General features: G+C 34.5%; 1 protein-coding gene across 1 annotated transcript; it reads left to right on the forward strand.

The window, feature by feature from the left end:
- Positions 1-14886: 14886 nt before the first annotated feature.
- Positions 14887-16316, forward strand: LOC118480968 (interaptin-like). The gene is made up of 2 exons (XM_035975996.1): positions 14887-15049; positions 15646-16316. Exons 1-2 carry the CDS (start codon positions 14887-14889, stop codon positions 16314-16316), a joined length of 834 nt encoding a protein of 277 aa, XP_035831889.1.
- The last annotated feature ends 4555 nt before the right edge of the window (positions 16317-20871 follow it).

A 20871-nucleotide genomic window follows, 5' to 3' on the forward strand; every position in this document is an offset into this window, starting at 1 on the left:
ACCTGCCCATAGAGATACATATTATTCCCAAACGTGTAAGCATTGTTTGTGCAAAAGCAAGAGTTGAGGTCTCTTTATGCAGAGATAGAGAGTTACCGATAAGCATAGATATTGTTGAACCCGATTTTGACCTCTCTATAAACTGAAGAAGTTAATCTTGAATTAGGAGATAAAGATAAAGACGGGCTATAGATAATTATACTGAATTGTTTATTGAGTCTTTATATGGATAATTGTTAGGTTTATTAGATAGGTTTATCTAGTTTGTAGGCTTTGAATTATGGTAGGTTTAGGATGTCATGCAAGTAAATTAATTCTAGTATGGGTAGGATAGGATGTTTTGTTTATTTTATTAATAGAGTTTGAGTCGGGTTAGGACTAGAATAAGTTTAGTATAAATAGATGGTTAGGGTCATTGTAATTAGTGTGCTTTCATTGATAAATTAATAAAAGAGTCGAACAAGTTTGTTCATATTGCGTGTTTGTTTATTCGATCAAGGGCCTGATTTCCAACAATTGGTATCAGAGTGCGGTTTTGAGAGTCGTTTTCGAGTAAGAGAGCAGCCATTGGCTGCGGGGCTGAAGAAGTCGCAGAAGAGAAAGAGAACGAGAAAGCAACGGTGATAAATAGGTTACTTACGAACGGAAGAAAGGAATTGTGGAGGAGTTAATTCACGTTGAAAAGGAAGCGAGTGGTGAGTTAATTTTAGGAAGCACCACAATTTCAAAGTGGCGGCTGACATCATCAAAGGAATCAGGCAAGAAAGAATTTTATTTTTTAAGCAAGAAGCACATACCTTAATTCTCTCATCAAGATTCTAAACACAAGGTATTTTTGTTTGTTCTATTTTGTGGAATTCAAACCTACAACAAGTTGTTGGTTTTTTTTGAGACAAATATACACAAAGCCACCACAAGCGGCAAGATCATGGTCTGTTCGAAGCAAGTTCGTTGGTTGTGTGGTTGGTTTTTTGTTGAAGCAGCCAAGAACGAGAAACAAAAAGCAAGGCAACTAGTTTTTTAATGAATGAAGCAGCGAAAAAATAGCCCGACATCAGTCTTGATCAATAGTAGCAGCGATTCTGTGGCAGCGGTACACAGGAGAGAAGTGATCACAGCAAAGAGTTGCAAATGTATGGTCTTTGCGGGCAAGCAAGTTAGCAAGAGAGTAAGTTAGTTCCTAAAGCAAGTAGCAAAGTTATTTTTTCGCAAGTGATAGCAAGCAAGGTTGAGAAAAAAAAGTTTCAAAACGTTTGCAAGTTTGAACCTTTATGGTTTATGTAGAAAGGAAATCCAATTTGGATTAAGCAAGCAAGAAAGATAGAAGAGGCGCCACAAGAAAGTGAAAAAAGAGGCAGGCGTCGCTTCGGGAGAAAGTAAGATGGCCTCATAAGAAAGAAAGAAAGAAAGAAAGATGGTGTTGCAAGAAAGTAAGAAAGTAGCAAGCCACAAGAAAGAAAGAACGGAAGTCGATCAGAAAGAAGAAAGATAATCGATAACCGAAAGAAAGAAAGAAGCGAACTTGTGTGGTTCGTAAAGAAGAACGAGAAAGACCGAACCGCATGGTTCGAATAGCAAGTTAGAAAGAAAGTTGATTCGAAGCAAGCAAGTAAGAACAAATTCGAATCAAGCGAGAAAGCACGTTTTAGAAAGAAAACCGTTTTCAGCTAAAGCAAGAAAAGAGTGAAAGAACACAAGCAAGCAAGAACGAATTAGCAAGTAGCAAGAAGCGAGGTCAAGGGATTGGAGTAGTCGATAACGATGCGGGTATGAAGTGAGTCCAATTCAAGATTAAGGGGGAGAATGAAGAAGTTAATCTTGAATTAGGAGATAAAGATAAAGACGGGCTATAGATAATTATACTGAATTGTTTATTGAGTCTTTATATGGATAATTGTTAGGTTTATTAGATAGGTTTATCTAGTTTGTAGGCTTTGAATTATGGTAGGTTTAGGATGTCATGCAAGTAAATTAATTCTAGTATGGGTAGGATAGGATGTTTTGTTTATTTTATTAATAGAGTTTGAGTCGGGTTAGGACTAGAATAAGTTTAGTATAAATAGATGGTTAGGGTCATTGTAATTAGTGTGCTTTCATTGATAAATTAATAAAAGAGTCGAACAAGTTTGTTCATATTGCGTGTTTGTTTATTCGATCAAGGGCCTGATTTCCAACATAAACACCTATAATGTTCGAAGTGTTGGAAGCTAGAACAATGAGTGAGGCCAAGAGGCATAGCCAGGTAGCTATCCTAACAGTTAACGAGACAATGGCATATACTTGCACAGTGCTAGCAGAGGTGTGAGAAGTTTGAGACTCAGGATTATTAAGAATTTCAACCTGACTATGATCATCAGTTTGCGGTATCTCAGAAAGCTGAAGCTGTGTTTGAGAAAGGGGCTCATCTGGTTGAGAAGGCGGCTGCTGATCAGGTCGTGCCATTTCGATTTAATGTTCAATATCAACTAGTGTAGAGCCTGCTGTTTATATATCAAGGGACAACCACTATGTCAATATCAACATGATTTCATCTTCAAGGTGGATTCCAATTATTAAAAGCCAAATTACATCATTAACTCCGTTTTAGTATATATTAAGATTGGAACCTCGATATGTTTGAAACAAGAATTTAACGATCAATGTTGTTTGTATTTGCTAGTTTGCATTGACTTCCCGATTATAAAACTAACATTATTTACCTCTTTGTTTCTACTGCTATTGTTAATTAGATTGGCCCAATTAAACTATTTGATACTTTAGTTTCATCGTCAAATTTAACATGTGTTTTGTTTTAATACTTCTTTATAGGAAGATTCTTAAGGTTACGTATTTTATCAAAGGGGAACACTAATTTTACCAAACTTGTCACGATCGAAATATCTTTTACAATATCATATTTGTGCTTATTTGAAACAAATTGTGACGAATTATCTATGAGAACTACAAGTTTAATAAGTAGTTGAAAACATAATAAACTGAGACAACGTTTTAACTCATGATATTATAGTAAAAACATAATACTAAATGAAAAAAAAAAAACGTAAAGCACAATTTAAAGGTTTATTTATTTATTTATTTTTGTGTAAATGTTTTTTATTATAAGCGTTCAAATTATTTAAAACAGAGACGATTACAGACTAATGGCAGGTAGACGAGCGACAAGTTGCACCGCTACCCCCTTTTGAATAGCAAACCCTACCATGCTAAACACAAAGTTCTGCCCCTTAACATGCGCGATGTTACTACTTATCAACTTCAAACATATTTAGTTAAGCGAATCGTATTCATGTTATCCAGACAGATTTCTGGTTGATCCACTAACCCATTTATTTACTTTTAAAGTGGATTGCAAGTTTTGTTCTTTATCTGTACACCAAATTTAAGCGGTGTCCTTTGCTTTTAAAATTGATGAGTTTTGTACTTTATGTTTCAAAGTTGTGCACGATTTGTCATTTGGTACTAACCAGTTTATTCTTTCAGTTATATCTAGTCATGTGACTTGCACGTGATGGTAATTTGCTTTTATTAAATAAAATCAAAATTTCATTATAACCAATCTTTATCACTTTCTACTTCATCTCTCTATCATTTCTACTCTTTATCCCTTGTTTCTCCTACAAATTCAGACCACCGCCACCAGCCACCCCTCTTTTATTACCCCACCACCCGCAACCTACCACCCCCACCTCTCTTTTCTCCAACTCGCATGATCCTCACGAGGAAGCAATCCTAATCAGAAGAAAATCAAATTTACGTTTCTTCGTCTTCATTCGATTTCACAACTCAAATTTATCACATGGAGATGTTTCTTTTTTGGTTTGAAGAAATTATCGGCCACCACCATATTCTTTCATCTACCACAGCTCCGCCAAACTGCCACACCAGCACCACCATATCATAACCCTAACCCCATTCGTCCACCACAACTCTAGTTGTCTATACCATCCATTCAAAAACTCCATCCGTCTTCGAAAATTCAAGAAACTGTTTCAAAATATCACAAATCCCATTAAAAATTGAGATTTATGAAGGGAAACAATCTTGATAATGGAAACCCCTCTTAGAAACTCAACCATTCTAACCCTTCGATTTAACATTCCCCGCCATCCTTCACTGAACGCACCATCGGCAGGTGTTGTTCGCGTTTTTGAATCATTATTTAATACAGATCCTCTCCTATGTCTACCTAGGTACAATGATGACTGGATTCACACCCGCTTGTAGCGAAAGCACGATGTGTGATTGTGAAAGATTTTCATAGCATTCAATAATGTAAACATCTACATGATTGAAACTAAACAACGATGCCAAATGTATTTAACGAGTTGACATCAACCCGCGCGTTGCGGCGGGGCCGGGAAACCAAACACAAATTAAAAGTTAACATGCTGAAAAGAATAACTAATTCGAAAGGATAACATTGGTTCGTTATGACCCAGACACTGGCTTCAACATAGAAAACCCAAATGTCGAAAAAAATTTAAATTGATCCATCGAGAACCAAAAAAATAAATGCGGTTTTGATTTTTTTTATATACATAAATGATAAAATACACAACAAATATTCATCTATCTCCTAGAATTATTCTAGCATAATATATAACAAATAACAACTTTTATATTTTTCTCTTTGAAGATGAATAATAGTTTAACCTTTTATTATGAGGAGAGACGTTAATTACGGTTTGGGCATTTTAAGGTAAACATTGTATTTGTTAAGTTAATTTAAAGCAAAAATCGTATGCCAATTTTTATACAGATATCAATTTATCTTTTCTAGAATGATATATAACTAAGGTTTGGCTAGTTGGAAGATAGGCAATGAGTGAAGTAGTGGTGCTAATCGATTCAGGTATCTACCATGTTTTAAGTTTATCATTCAGAAGGGATATAAGGCTGTTAACTTTGAACATATTGCTGAAAATGTAAACCCGATCGGTTCAGCATTTATAGTTTCACTAATCAGTTAATTGTATAAAACAATTTTAGTATATATTTGAGTCTAGACTTTTAGACATTAAAAATACTTAAAGATTATTTAACCTCGACCAAAACAACAAAACTGTCACATTATATCGAACAAAAGGTTTTAATTGTTTGGTTATCTTTTTTTTTTGTTTTTTGAACGGCTAATTTCTTTAATCCTCTATCGTCTATGAGACTTGAACCCAAGACCTTCCTTTTCTCAATCTAGGTGTTTTTAAAGGCTTTGCCTTTGCCAATAGACCACCACCCCTTTGGTAATTGTTTGGTTATCTAATGTTTCAATTCAATTTCTAAATATTATACCCTATTAAAAATCTTTTAATTAATTCTAACGTAAACTAACACAATAAAATTATGAAATAATCATACATTCATCTAAAAATCTATAATAATTGGGTTATCTAATGAGTAATGATGGTGTTTCGTTTATAACAGATGTATATTCACTCTCTATAAAGTTGGGGAAATGTTAAAACGGTGGGCGGCGAAGTACTAAATAGTCAAACACAATTCAAATACCACCACACCAAATTTGTACAACCCAAATACATGCAAGAACAAATTTGACAGTTTCTTTACACCCTCAACACACATAATGGAACCAAGAAACGGCACCACAACCACATAGCCGCAGCCACCATAACAATACCAACGCTGAACGACAACCATCACAGCACCATCAGCGATTCACCGCGACCATCATCGTTCAATTTTGTAAATCCTAAAGTCTTCATCAACCATCACCGCCACAACTGTCGGTCCCGACGATCTCTCTCCGTTTCTCCGTAACTGCCATGGCCGGAAAATGGTAACCGCCATTGATAATTCCATTTTAACGGTGGCGTCGGTTATTTGACGGAAGTGTCCGATGTTGGATCGAGTAGGTGGCGGTGGTTCGTGGCCGGCGTGCATGTTTTCGTTGATAACTGTTTCTTCGCCATTTTCTTCGTTGGGTTTCATCACCGTCTAGGATTTGTTGTTCTTGTGTTGTTTCTTCCATTCGGTACATCATATCAATATGAATTGGGTGTATGGTGAATTTACTTTGTATGCCTTTTTATTTACCTGGGATGGGATGTATGGAGCTTATATACATTGCAGGCGGTGCGTCGTTTTGTTTAAAAAAATCAGACGGTGGGACTGTTACCTTTTCAAAGGGTGCGTCTGTTACTTCTTCCGGTCGTGTCTTAAATTAGTATTTCTATGTATGTATAATATAATGGAACACTTCGGTGGCATATAATTGAAACGGTGGAAGTTTGGGTTTTTAAACGTCGTGACTTTCCATCCTTATACTGAAACCCAAGTTGCTAATTGTATAAGGGTATAATACTTGAAATATTAATACAAAATCAAAGTATCTTGTTCCAAAACATAACACAAGTGTTTCGAGTTTCACACACTATGTTTAACAAAAATACAGCTTTTAATAACAAGGCTTTGACACCTATATCGCACGAGGACGAAATATATGGGGCAAACCCTCTCAAAATGGCATAGTCTCTTGAAATCCTTGCTTTGACGTCCAAAATCATGCATTATTTCATTATTTCCCTGAAATACATGTTAAGTAAAAAAGTCAACAATAATGTCGGCGAGTTCACGTGTTTGTTTTAACACAAATGAATCTTGAAAATGTTTGATAAACTATGTATGAAAACCGATAAGCATATTGTCAATGAAATTCTTTGATCATTAATGTTTTGCAAGAACATTAATATATGTGTCGTCATAAGCTAATAACCAAACCTCGACAATGTTATTCGTCATACTAGGCCACTAAATCCATAGTGACTCGCGACTTGTTGGACACAAAAGCACTCCTGTAGGGTCTCACAAACCAGGAGTGGAGCATGCCTAGACTCGATAGATCTATCCAATTGTTCCTTGGTCTGTATTGTGACTAATGGCTACTACTAATGCACACGCTTATGCGCATGTGATCTAGTTGATTTTACTCCATAACTACCTTACCCTTGTATCATCCTTTGAATTTTTTAAAGTAAAAATATTTAAAGAAAATAATGTGAAACTCATAGCTTGTATTCGTGCAATATGCTAGCAATCCAATGTTTCATGTTTTGTATCCGACGGACAAGTGTCCTATTTTCGTTAAAGCACTTAGGTCTACTTGTTTGTTCGTGTACAAGTCTTTCACCAAAATCTTATTAAGACTTATCGTTGCTTCGTTTGTTTGAAAACTCATGTTTGTTTAGATTTCATGTTTGTTTAGATGCATTGGTGATTGATTATCCAAATGGTACCATGTGTGTATTTTATCAACATATATGTGTGTATCCTTGTTTATGTAATGTCTTGGGCCTAGCCCTTGTATAACTTCGTATCCCACACGATTGTTTTATCTTTGTTCGTGTGATGTCTGGGGCCTAGCCCCTTGTATGAACTCGTGTCCCACACGATTGTTTCGGTAATGTGTATAATATATTTTTGTATCCAAAAATATATTCTTGTATCGTATTCCCTTGTTTCATAAAAAAACAATAAATATATTTCTCCATGTTCGATACTTGATTAAAAATAATATTTTTAACATTATCCTTGTATCCGTATACGTGTATCTATACTTGTTTGTATACTTATCAATTCGTGTAGCTGTTGTGTATTTGTACATATAAGTGCATCCATGTATATATACTTCCTTATATACTTTTCAATTAGGTAGTTGTGTCGTATTTGTACGTATATGTATATACATGTATACTTCTTATAACCTTGTATTCTACTAAGTGTTAAGATAAACGTAAACATGTATTTGTACATATATGTATATGTATGTGTATATACTTGCATTTCTTGAATTAATTCCACACTTAGCATTCAGTTGGTGTTTTTACAGAAATATATTCTTATTAATTATATCTTTGATATTACTTAAGAATAATATATTTTTATGACCGGTAGTAATATATATATATATATATATATATATATATATATAGGGTTAGGTTAACGTACAAATGCCCTTATCGTACATTACGTACGCTACAATCTCAGCCGTCCGATCATCTTTCCACATTGAATTCGCATGTTGTTTTTTGTAACAATTTTGCATCTTGGTTTTTTAACATGCGATTTCATCAAAATTACCACATGCGAAATTGTTACAAAAAAAACAACATGCTATTTCATCAAAATTATCACATGCGAAATTGGTACAAAAAAACAACATGCGAATTCATCAAAAATTATCACATGCGAAATTGTTATAAAAAAACAACATGCTATTTTATCAAAAATTATCACATGCGAAATTGGTACAAAAAAACAACATGCGAATTCATCAAAAATTATCACATGTGAAATTGTTATAAAAAAAACATGCGATTTTTAAAATGCGGGAAGATGATCTGACGGCTGAGATTATAGCGTACGTAATGTACGATAAGGGCATTTGTACAGTACACTTTACCTATATATATATATATACACCTTACACGACGTGGAAATTATATTTTTTATTACTTGTCCAAATTATATATATTCTTGCCAAGCCTTGTTAATATATATTCTTCATCCAACATATATATATACACATGTAATTTGTCTGATTTTCTGTATTGTCATCATTTTTTTTTTGTCTAAAATCCGATTTTGTCATAGTAATATATTTGTGTCATGTCCAATGTAGTTTATGTCACTTGTGTATAGATATATGGATATGAATTTCTTGTTATATTTTTGTGAATTGTATACATATACATACTTCTCCATATCATCCTACTATATACAAGTATAACACAAAATATGTAGTCATATTTCCTTAGTTTACCAAATATATATTTGGTCCTAAATATATATGTTAATATCCATTTTAGTATCATGATATTTTTCACCAAAATTGTATATAATCATGATTAGTGAGCTTAATCCATTTTAACTTTGTAAATCCCTAGTTAATCATGTTTTGATCATAACTTATATTTTATAAATTTTGGCATGGTGTCCCCTTAACTACCATTAACTCCCTTTAATCGTCGTCATCATCAAATTTCTCTAATCATCATCATCATCAACATATTTAAACATCAAGAACATTTTTGTACTTTTTTCAACACAATTAAGATCGTAAAATATTATACAAACCCTAGATCTTAAAAATGCTTTTCATGTTCACCCATTAAAAAAACAAGCCTTATATCAACCATATTACTACACTTTTTAAACCAAGATTATAAACATGAAGTTTATGTAAAACATTAACTTACTTAAACATCAACTTTCAAGATTATCTATGCTACTTACCAACTTCATCACATCCAACTACTTATATATCTAGTTAGGTCTATATTTATTACCAACTTTGCATGTTCATCATGTATACAAACTACATCAACTTCAAGATTAACACAAAACTACCAACATTTCACACTTTAAATTGTTTTCGTTTGAGATTTTTAAGTGTTTTAACAAGGGTTTTCTGGTGATCAACTTGTACTTCCATGATCTATATATACTAAGAAACAAAAGTGAAGATCTAGGCACTTACAATTAGCACGCGGCTAGGTAAGATCTTTGTGAAGAAGATAAGAAGATAAAAGCTCCAAGTCTTGTGAAAACAACCTCCTTGATGATCATTATGCTTGTTATCACCTTAGCGCTTCTTGGAATGCCTCTTAGACCGTTGGATTTGCTTGAAAGATTTTGATAATGGATAGAAGAGAGAGATCAGAGAGAGAGAGAGAGAGAGAGTAGCCGTGAGGTAGAGAGAGGAGAAAGGAAATGATGTTGTGAGTGTTTGATTATGTGATAAGTGTGGTCAAGTATTGTGATCTCAAAGCCTTATGTATATCTCATAGTTTCATCACCATCCTTCAAGAGTTTTAAGTCAAACAAGACCATACCCAAGCCTTACATGCACTCATCATCACTAGGTAAAGTAAGGGAAGGCCCACTTGGGCCGAAATTATGGGGTATGGGAGGGTCTTGGGTTGGTTTGATTTGTTGTTGATTTGGTATTGACTTAAATGAGCACATGGGATAAGGTTTTAGTTAGATCTTTTGGTCATTTAGCTTGATTAGGGGTTTAGGATGTAATTCTAGCATTAGGATACTAGTTAACACTAACTAGTTTGCTAGAAAATGTTTAGTTGATGATTAGATGTTAAACTGGATATTAGTTTATGCTTACAATTTAATTTTCGATTAATTATGTGATGTTACTTGGTAATAAATGTTTACATAACCTTAGGATATATAATCCCCTTGAACGCACTTTTATGATGATTAACATTATCTTGTGATCATACGGTATTTCCATTGATCAAGTAATTGAAACTGGTTGTTTGGAATTTTTATGTTTGATGGCTCAGAGTCGGACAATTTAATGTTTTCTGTTAGACATGATTTAATGTTAGACATGATTTAATGTCTTTTGTATGACGTTCTGAGGCGTACCGGAACTGTCCTGACATGAATAGGACGATCTCTGAAATTGTTTTCATCACATCGCGACACGGCGAATACGGACATGTAATATGCAAATGTAATGCACTTCCTGAATATTGCTAGACTTATGAGACTTAATTAATATAAATCAAGCCTATATGCACGTAATTGTATAGTTAATAAGTGATTTTGTTGTACAGATATACCTACTAATTTTCCATTTTTCACAAGATGTAACACATGGGTCAACCCATTTTCAAAAGATCCGGAAACTGTTGGTGAAAAAGGGGTTGCATCACTTTGTGAATCGTTTTCATCAAAGAAATCAATTCTGAATAGTTTCGAGTTTTTTTAATTAAATTCAAGAGATAAACCATAATGAATACTTTGTTTTGTCATCTTCGATTCTATATTTTTCTGAGTTTGTTAGAGCTATATGTTCTCAAAGAACTCCCCTTGAAGAAGTGATACTAACACATATGAGGATTTGACAGCTTTATTTCCACCACTGCGATGTCTTATTCCAATTGGGGGACTCGATTTGGGGATAAATTGATCAACTAGGATTTGGGTGGGTATAAATTGGGGGAAAATGAGAATGGTGGGTGAATTGACTGATTTTCCCTCGTGTGCAAGTCACATGACTAAATTTAACAAAACAAATAAACTGGGTTAGTTTCAAAGGATAATACATGCACGATTTTGAAATATAAAGTACAAAATCATCAATTTTAAAGGGGCAAAGGAGACCGCCACAAAGTTGGTATATAGATTAAGGACAAAACTTGCAATTCACTCTTATGTTTATTATTAGTTTTTAGTTTGCTTTATGTAATAACTTAAACTCTTTTGGGTATTTTTAGTGTTAAAATTTAAAAGTTTTGAAAACAAGTTGGCATAATTTAAAAATAATTGCTTTATAAATAATAAAAAATAATATGTATATGGGAAAAGTGAATATGGGTTTCTTATCATCTGACTTAGATGCGTAATCCATCAAAACCACGTAGTTTTGATGAAACTAATAAAAATTAATTTACTTTTTAATTCATCTATTGATCGATCGATAAATCTTCAATTCTCCATCAATATTGGAGCGGTGTACTATTCTTCTCCATATCGAGAAATTGATATGATCATAGGGAGAAAGAAATTGAATTCGTTCTTCCTGTTTCCAAATTCGCAAGTCACTTTTCGACCTAAATCATCGTTAGAATCGATTCTGTATCAGCAAACTATCACCATCATATAATTTCACAGGGCATTTTCTTCTCAATCCTGCATTATCATCAATTCACCACTGACCAAACTTCAAATCCCAGATAAAAATTCATATATCAAACCTTATATTAATTCTTGCTATTCTAATTGATACCTAATGTCCCAATTGCACATCTTTTTTCTCATAATTCACCACACCCTTGCCCTCCATCGCAATCAAAACTCTAAATCAACATAAGGTTTACTCTATCCTTCTTGCTATTGTAATACTGGAATCTAAATTACTCATAAAAGGCACTAGTATGTCTGATAAAATGTCTCGGGTTGCAAGAATCACAATTACCCATGTTTGTTGCATGTTTTTACCTCTTGCATTTCAAGTAAAGTTGATGCTGTGTAAAATAGGTTTTCACATTCAAGAATACAAAAAATGTTGCAAATGAGAACCACAATGTTTTTCATTTTGTTTGTGCATAAGAATACATGTCTCTTTTTAAAGTGGTATTTTTGACCCCTTTAATATTAGGTCATCATATTTGGCCTGGTGCCTACTAATTCCTTCATGAAAATTACACATACATCATGGTCTATATGTGACATCACGTACTTTCATGTTAACGTCGTTAACCCTTTTCATTAAGTATTATTCGTTTACACGCACAAGTTTTAACACATGAAGTTAAGTTGATTAACTTTGCAAATAGAGGGACTTGCGAGTCTTGATACAAAAGTTATGTTGATAACTTTCTACCCAAGTTTTTATTTAGAAAACTTGGAGGACCTTTTGTGCATTTACTATAGTTTTGTTTAAAAAAAATATAACCAATTCCCAAACCCTAGGTCGCCCCCACCACCCATTCACGTACTCTCTCTCTCTCTCTCTTGTCTCACTCTACCAAACACACACACACATCTTTCAGATGATCATCTTCTTCATCTCTAGGCCCTTGCTTGCTTCTAGTAATCATATAATTGTTGTTTATATTTCGTATACATGTGTGGGACTTGCAGTTTTGATTTGGTATGATTAGTTGATTAATGTGCTTAAAATACAACATACAAATTGTATCAAATAAGGTATAAAAACAACCCTTTTTTAGTACTAATGTTGGAAAAAGCATGTAACTTTGTTGCTTTCTAATTTATAGGGTCAAAAGAGCTTAAACGCACAAAAGGAACAACTTAACGGCAAAAACCCACATAAATACAAAAAAAGAGAAGTTAACACTTCATACAGACTCTCCAAGCTTCACCCTAAGGCCAAAAATAACAAGTCAGAACCCTGACACGGGGCTGTGCCACCCTGACATGGAGTTGTGCAACCCTCAGCACGGGGCCGTGCCAGTTCAGCACCGGGCCATGTCAAATGGACACGGAGCCGTGCTCAACTCCCAGATTGCAGAATCTTGGATAGTACAACAAGTACAAGCAAGTACAATGGGCACGAGGCCGTGTCAACTCAACACGGGGCCGTGTTAGTACCAGTCCTGACACTGAAGTTAATGAAGAAGAGAGAGAATGATGTTGGTGCATACGTCTGTCGACTTCGTCTTGTATCGAGTCTTGCATGATTTTAGGGCATGTAAATCGAGAAAACATGTGTAGAGTCTAATTTTGCATGAATTAGGTAATTTCGCATGAAGTGTTTAATGTGTACTTCCACACGAAATTACTATGTAATTTCGTGCGAAATTATAATTTCGCTTGTAGGTAATTTCGTGTGAGTCAGCTTGGTGCGTAATTAGGAAGGCTATATATAGGGGTCAGGTAATTTCGTTTGATTCCTTCTGGTATGTGTGTTTCCGGAAGCCGAAGTGCTGCCGAAGTGTTGTTTCGCTGTAAAACTTTGTCAAATCAATCAGAACGACATTTAAAGTGAATATCTTGCTGCATCGAACTCGTTATGTCTGTTTCCGCCTTTCATATTGAGTAGAACACCTCTGAACGACTGGTTTCGGGTCTGCAAACGATCCTACATGTGGTATCAGAGCTCAGGAGGAGGAGTTCTGTCGATTTCAGCTTTATTTTACTTTCTATCTTCTACATCTTCTTTTCTAAATTGAACAAGTTTTTACGGTTAAAATGGTTTGAATTTCACACATCATAAGCGAAATTGTGTTTTAACAAATCCTTGTAAGAATTGGACCTTAATTCAATCTAAAACTGATAAAATTGGGAATTTCGTTTGAATATCTATTCGAATATGATGACATCAGCATAATTTCGCGTGGAATTGCATTCTAATTTCGCACGAAATTACGGTTTGAGACTTATTTCGTTTGAAATTGCAGCTAATTCCGCACGAAATTAGTATTTCGTTTGAAATATTTCAAACGAAATCATAATTTCGTTCGAAAGTTGTGATTTCGTTTGGAATTGAGAGTAATTTCATACGAAATTAAATTTCGTTTGGCCGGTTAATATGAAATTCCTAATTTCGTTTGAAATACTGATTTCGTTTGTGTTATAATTTCGTTTGAAGGTGTTGTGTAGGTTATTTCGTTTGAGAGGGTTAATTTCACTTGAAAGTATCTGTTTTGAAAAACTTGTTACCGAATCATGGAAGAAGAATTCTATAACGCGTTTGCTATATCTCCGACTACTCCGGCTGCCATTGCTCAAAACATGAATATGGAAAATAAAACTGGAACATTGCAAAAACCCCCGAAACTTATGGGTATTGAGGAGTATTATGGTTGGAAAGATCGTTTTGAAAACTGGGTCCAAGCTAATCATTTGAGATCTTGGGAGTGTATTGAGAAAAAGTACGTACTATCACGTACAGATTTGGGAGTTGAGAAAAAGATTTCTGAGTTTACAGACAAAGAACGAGACATGTACAAAGCTGAAAAGATGATGATTAGTTTACTCCAGCAAGCTATTAAAGAAGACATATTCATATTGCTTCAACATGATAAAACTTCACGTTCAATCTGGGAAGCACTTTGAATTAAGTTTGCGGGAAGTGAAAAAATGATTAAGAGTAAAAAGGCATTGCTAAAGAAAGAGTTTGACTTATTTACAAGTCTACCGGGAGAAGACACAAAGAAATTGATTGAAAGATATTGTCACTTAGTACGTTCTATGTCATTGCTAGATATCAACAAAGAACGTGAAGAATGGGTCGACAAACTAGCCGATGCTTTACCTCAAAAAGAATGGGGTACATTTTTGATGATTTTAAAAAACACCGGAGAATATGATGGCTTTAAAATTTCTCAGTTCATCGAAAAGATTGAAGGACAAGATCTTGAACAACAAAAGATTGCTAGAATGAACAATCCAAGTGCACAACAAGATGTTAAGATGTATTTCAAAGGGGGTGTTCAAGATGTTGAAGCAAGTCCGAAAATTCAAACTGCTTTTAGTGCTGAAAATTCATCTGGATCAATCAATCAAAGTCCAAACAGCAGCAGTGGAATTTCTTCATATCCAAGTGTTAATCCAAAGAGTTTAACTTCAAGTTTTCAGTCTCAAAGTTCAAAAAGTGGAAATGGTTGTGTGATACAATGTAACATCGCATTGAATATTCCAAATGGTCAAGTTTTTCTGAAGAAGTTGCTAAAGATCACATGGCATTACTTGCTACAGTACTAGAATCCTATGAGGGATTGGTTGCAGGAAGGATCGGAAATCCTATGCTGATGAAAGAGGATTACGATCAGATCGATGCTGAAGAAATGGAGCTTATGGACATCAAATGGTGTTTAGCGAGTGTTTTGAGAAGAGCTGAAAAATTCAAAATGATTACAGGAAGAAATGATTTTCTGGATGCACATGTTTCTACTTTGGGTTTTGATAAATCTAAAGTTACTTGTTTTCGATGCAGGGAGAAAGGACATTTTAAGAGAGAATGCAAAAATCAAGAGGCAAGTGGAGCAAAGAATCCATTTGGAAAAGATGATTACTATCAGAAAGCCATATATCAACAAGTTGCTCATCAACCGCATCAAGAAAGGGAACCACAAACTGCTCATGCTAGAATGATCGAAGATGAAAATAAGAAAGCTTATTATGGTATCATTCATCAAGATGATGAAAAGGTGGCAGATGGTTTTAGCTGGGATAAATACATTCCACCTGATTCAAAAACAGTAGCACTTATCGCTCAAATTGTTAAAGAACCTGATTTGCTGACCGAATGGATGAAAGTGTTTGATAGTAATGAGACAAGTCAAGAAGGAGAATCTGTTTCATCAGATGAAAGTTCAGAAAGAACAACAGTTTTTTATCAATCACCATCAGATTCTAGTTCTTCAGATGATAGTTCAGAAAACACAATAGTGTTTGATCAATCACCAACTGATGATAGTGGTGATGATGGGGAAGAAAGGCACATTAATGTTGCAAAAATTCATTTATCTCCTGAAAGTTTTCAATTTTATTTTGCAGATCGTTTGGAAAAGCTGAAAGATAAACGAGCAACAAAAGAAAAGAAAATGGTGAAATGTGATAGTGTTGATCAGGAAAAGAATTCTGAACAAAGAGTTGAGAAAGTTGTTGAAGTTGAGAAGATTATTGAAGTAGAAAAGACTGTTGAAGTTATCAAACCATGTCTTAAATACTTGGAATCTTGCAAGCAGTGCGAAGAGAAAGATGAAAAGTTGAGCGAGCAAGATAAGATGAAAGAACAATTACTATTCAATCTCAATTATGTGAAAGAATGGTATGACGTGTTGAATAGAACAGTGACTGGTCTTTAGAAAACAAATTCTGAAAGAGAAGATGCATTAACGATGATGAATGAAGTGATGATGTCGAAGCAAAAAGCTATCAATCACTACATTCAGGAATGTGCAAAGCTAAAGCAAGAGTTGGAGACTGAGAGGATTGAAAATGAAAGAATTAGAAGACTGTTGCAAAGTTATTCTAGTTCTGATTATTTGATTGGTCGAATTTATCCAACTGTTGCAGGTTTGGAAGCATTTCAAGATGATGAGAAGCCGAAGAAGAAGGATACTGGTAAGAAACAGAGTGTCAGTTATAACAAGTGTCCACCTCCGATCTGGGAAGGTTATTCTCCCAGAAAACCAAATGAGGAGCAAGTCCAAAAGGCAGTCAATATAAAGTTAAAGTCCGAAATAACCGATGATTTACCAGAAAACATTGACATTACTTTTACATCGTCTGATACTGATCATGAGTCCGAGTTAATAAAAAAAGGTGGTCGATAAAGTGTTGGATAAAGATGAGGAGTCTGAGTCAAAGTCTGAGTCTGGAATTTCAAGTTCGTTTGCCAAAAGTTCGAGTTCGTCAGTCGACAGTTCAAAGACGTCGGTTAAAAGAGTTTACAGTAAAGAGTTTCTATTATCAAAATCTAGTTTGAATGACGAAACATTTGAAGTTGCATATACTTTGAATGATTCTGACAAATTATATTCTGATAAAGAATTTCCAATAGTGTTCAAATTGAAAAGATCAAAAAGGTTTTCAAATTAACAGAAATTAATATTTCTGAAATAAAAGATGTATATCTTAATGAAAAACCTAAAAAATACACTTCAAGAGTTCAACAAAGATTAAACAAGAAAAAAGGTTACAGTTCTAGTTCTGGTTTTCAAAAGAAACCAAACCATAACGGTAATTTTAAAAAGAAAGGTCTTGGATTCATTCCACCTAAAAATCATAAAAATGAGAAAATTTCTAAAACAAATACAAAATTTATTTCAGGGACAAGCTGTGAAGAGGAATCAAAAAGCTCATTCTAGAAGCATTCAAACAGAGAATTCCTTACCAAGAAACAAGAGAAATTGAAGAATGGAGTTTATCAAAGAAAGGAGACAAGAACCTGTTACAGATGCAATGAAGTTGGTCACATTGCATGGAACTGTTCTCAAGCAACAAAAACAAAACAAGAAGTTTCTGAAAAACTCAAAGAAAAAGTTGTTGAGAAAAGTGAATCACCAACTGAAAAATTTAAAATCTTTGAAAATTCAACATATGAAGTTGGTGAGTGTTCAAAGACAAGTTTTTACAAAAAGAGAGCTAATCATGAAAATCAAATGTGGGTTGTTAAGAAGTTTGGGGTGAAATCTGGCAATGAATCTGATTCCACAAAGTCAGAGGAGCCACAAGTTGAGGTTAAAGAAGAAAACTCAGTGCCTCCGACGGATGATGTCAATTTTCCACAATTGAGGGTTGAAAATTTTAAAACAAAAGTTGGTAAGGTTGAGATCTCGAATCAATTCTATTCTGAAAAGAAAGAATTTGATGTAGAGAAAGCTTTTAATGGAAATGATAAAAAGATTTTTGGGAAAATGGTTGAGGGTAAAGTGAATGGGATAAAAGACTTTTATGAAACAAAGAAGGCAACTTTTTATCCAAGTGAGGTTGAGGAGGAAACATCCAAGTTTGGTCAGGCTTGGATGGCAGTTTTTCACAAGTAAAATCCTGACTTGCCGGAACTCCCAGGTTGGTATGTGTGGAGTAGGAATCGGCATCTTTCTTGAGAAATTCACAGGTTGGTAACTGTGATATTTCGATTTTCAAGTGGTTTGTTTGTGACATTGTTATATCTTTACAAGTGGTACAGAGGTTTGTTCTTACTAAGAGATTAATCAAGGTCATTAATTTGAACTTGATGTAATCTTCATACAAGTGGATTGATTAAGAAATGTGATGAGCCCCTAACCTACAAGTGGTAAATTTAACAAAACTTATTTTCCGAAAAAACAATTTTGATTAAAACAAACTTAAGTGTTTTGAAATCATATGGGAAAATAGTTTGTTGTAAAGGGGAGTTCTGATTGTTTATGCCAAGTGGATGGCGAATTGAAGCTATTCTCATCAGGTTGTCATTTTCTTGTACAGTTTGTTTTCAAATTTCTTTATATGTGTTTGCATTTTAGGGGGAGTAGAAATTTCAGAAAATCCAAAAACATTAGAAAATTTGAAAAAGCCAAAAACATGATAAAATGAAAGAAAATTTGAAAAAGCCAAAAACATAATAAAATGAAAATTGAGTTTTGTTGTATAAAAGAGGAAATGATAATACATCAGTGGACTATCACAACATGCTAAAGAATTGGAAAGTCAAATGTGATAAACAATCTCACTGTGGATGTGCCAGTAGGTTTTTATACATTTAGTAGATTGTTTTCGAGATATAAACCTAAATATCAAACTTACTTATCTCGTGGGGAACATCTCTCGGATATATGGGTAACCCCCGAAATCTTGTTTGAAAGGTCCCTCTTTCTGAGATACTAGGTCTTTATACTCAGTGATATCTTGGGTATTATCCCGGGACTTCTGATATTGCGGAAGCAATGGCCTAGTCCCCGAATAATACTTTGCATTTGCTTTAATCTTAAAGCTAGCCCTCAGTACAAAAAAATGATGAAACATTGCAAAATGCTAATCATGTGTTGTTGAAGAAAAGATTCTCTAAAGGGAACACACCTAAAGTCGAACCATCATCTCTTTGCACGAACGGAAGTTCTGACCTGAGCTCTCATGGTTTCGCATTTAACCCTTTAACAGATATCATCTAGGTATACTCACCTGTAAGACTGAATATTGGGATCTGGATACGGGAGTATATTCAAGAGGTGGGACACGCGAATAAGTTTAAGTCCTTAAAACACTAATCTCGTATCTCGGAGCAGTTGAACTTTGTATAAAAATTTAAATGGACCAGTATACTGACAATCTAACTGAATTGTTTAGAACTTAAAATGTTTAAAGCTTAACGGTGTTGGTGATTTGTCTCATAAATTGATATGATCCTCTTACACAAACTCACAAAAAGATTGTCTGTAAAAACTTCTTTACTGCATTTCATTAAAAACAAAAATTCCAAAAATATTTGAGTGTGTTTTAGCATAAACTTTTGAAAAATCCAAAAATATTTTCGACAACTGATGTTGCAGAGCGGATTTTCAAAGTTCCAAGTGCTAAACGTGATAAACATCATTTGAGGGGGAGTCTGTGAAAAATGAGAAAAGATTTTGAATATTTTGTCTATATGTGGTTCATCAGAAATTAACATTGTTAGAACATTCTAAATGAATATCTGCAAATGAAATATAAATTTGTCAAATTTTAAATTTGTGAAATTTATTGTGAGGTAGAGAATGTGCAGGATAGCCAAGTTTCAGATCCTGATTCTGAGTGATAGAGAGCCAGCATATCAATAGGGGAGTCTGAAGACATCCGAGGGGAGATTATTTGTTGGTGCTGAAGAAAAGAGAAAAGAGAAGATTGAAGAAGTTTTACACTGTCAGATACTTCAGAAAGAGTAGCCAGACTGATAAAGATTGAAGACGTTGAAGACTCGACACTGAAGACTCGTCAACATCCGAGGGGGAGTCTGTTGGTGCATACGTCTGTCGACTTCGTCTTGTATCGAGTCTTGCATGATTGTAGGGCACGTAAATCGAGAAAACATGTCTAGAGTCTAATTTCGCATGAATTAGGTAATTTCGCATGAAGTGTTTAATGTGTAATCCCACACGAAATTACTATGTAATTTCGTGCGAAATTATAATTTCGCTTGTAGGTAATTTCGTGTGAGTCAGCTTGGTGCGAAATTAGGAAGGCAATATATAGGGTTCGGGTAATTTCGTTTGATTCATTCTGGTATGTGTGTTTCCAGAAGCCGAAGTGTTGCCGAAGTGTTGTTTTGCTGTAAAACTTTGTCAAATCAATCAGAACGACATTTAAAGTGAATATCTTGTTGCATCGAACTCGATATGTCTGTTTCCGCCTTTCATATTGAGTAGAACGCCTCTGAACGACTCGTTTCGGGTCTGCAAACGATCCTACAAATGACCAACAGGGGTCGTGTCAGGTGGGCACGGGGCCGTGTTGAGGTTCTGTTTTCAGCTATAAAGAGAGAAGCTTGGTTTCATTTCAACTCATCCCTTAGCAAACCACTTCTCTCCCACTTGCCACCACTCCACCACCATTACAATACCATCATCCACCACCATCATCCATTTTCCATCTTTTAGAGTGTGTGTGTACTCTCGAGATCCAAGATTGATCATAAGAATCTTTGTCAAACAAAGGTCATGCTTGGCTAAATTATTACAACACTTGGTGAAGACATATCTTTTATGTATTTCTTTTATGATTTTCAATCTTTTGCTACTTCTTAATTGGGTATGTATTAATGACTTTAATAATTAGTTTTTTATATTGAAGGCGAATTTATTCAACCATTCTTCATATGTCATTTATTCACATATTCATGTCTTTACGGTCTATATAAAGCATGTAAACTACTTGGAAGGGGGTTAGAAGGGTGGTTGGATA

The sequence above is a fragment of the Helianthus annuus genome, chromosome 8 (genome assembly GCF_002127325.2).
Source record: "Helianthus annuus cultivar XRQ/B chromosome 8, HanXRQr2.0-SUNRISE, whole genome shotgun sequence".
Lineage (NCBI taxonomy): Eukaryota > Viridiplantae > Streptophyta > Magnoliopsida > Asterales > Asteraceae > Helianthus > Helianthus annuus.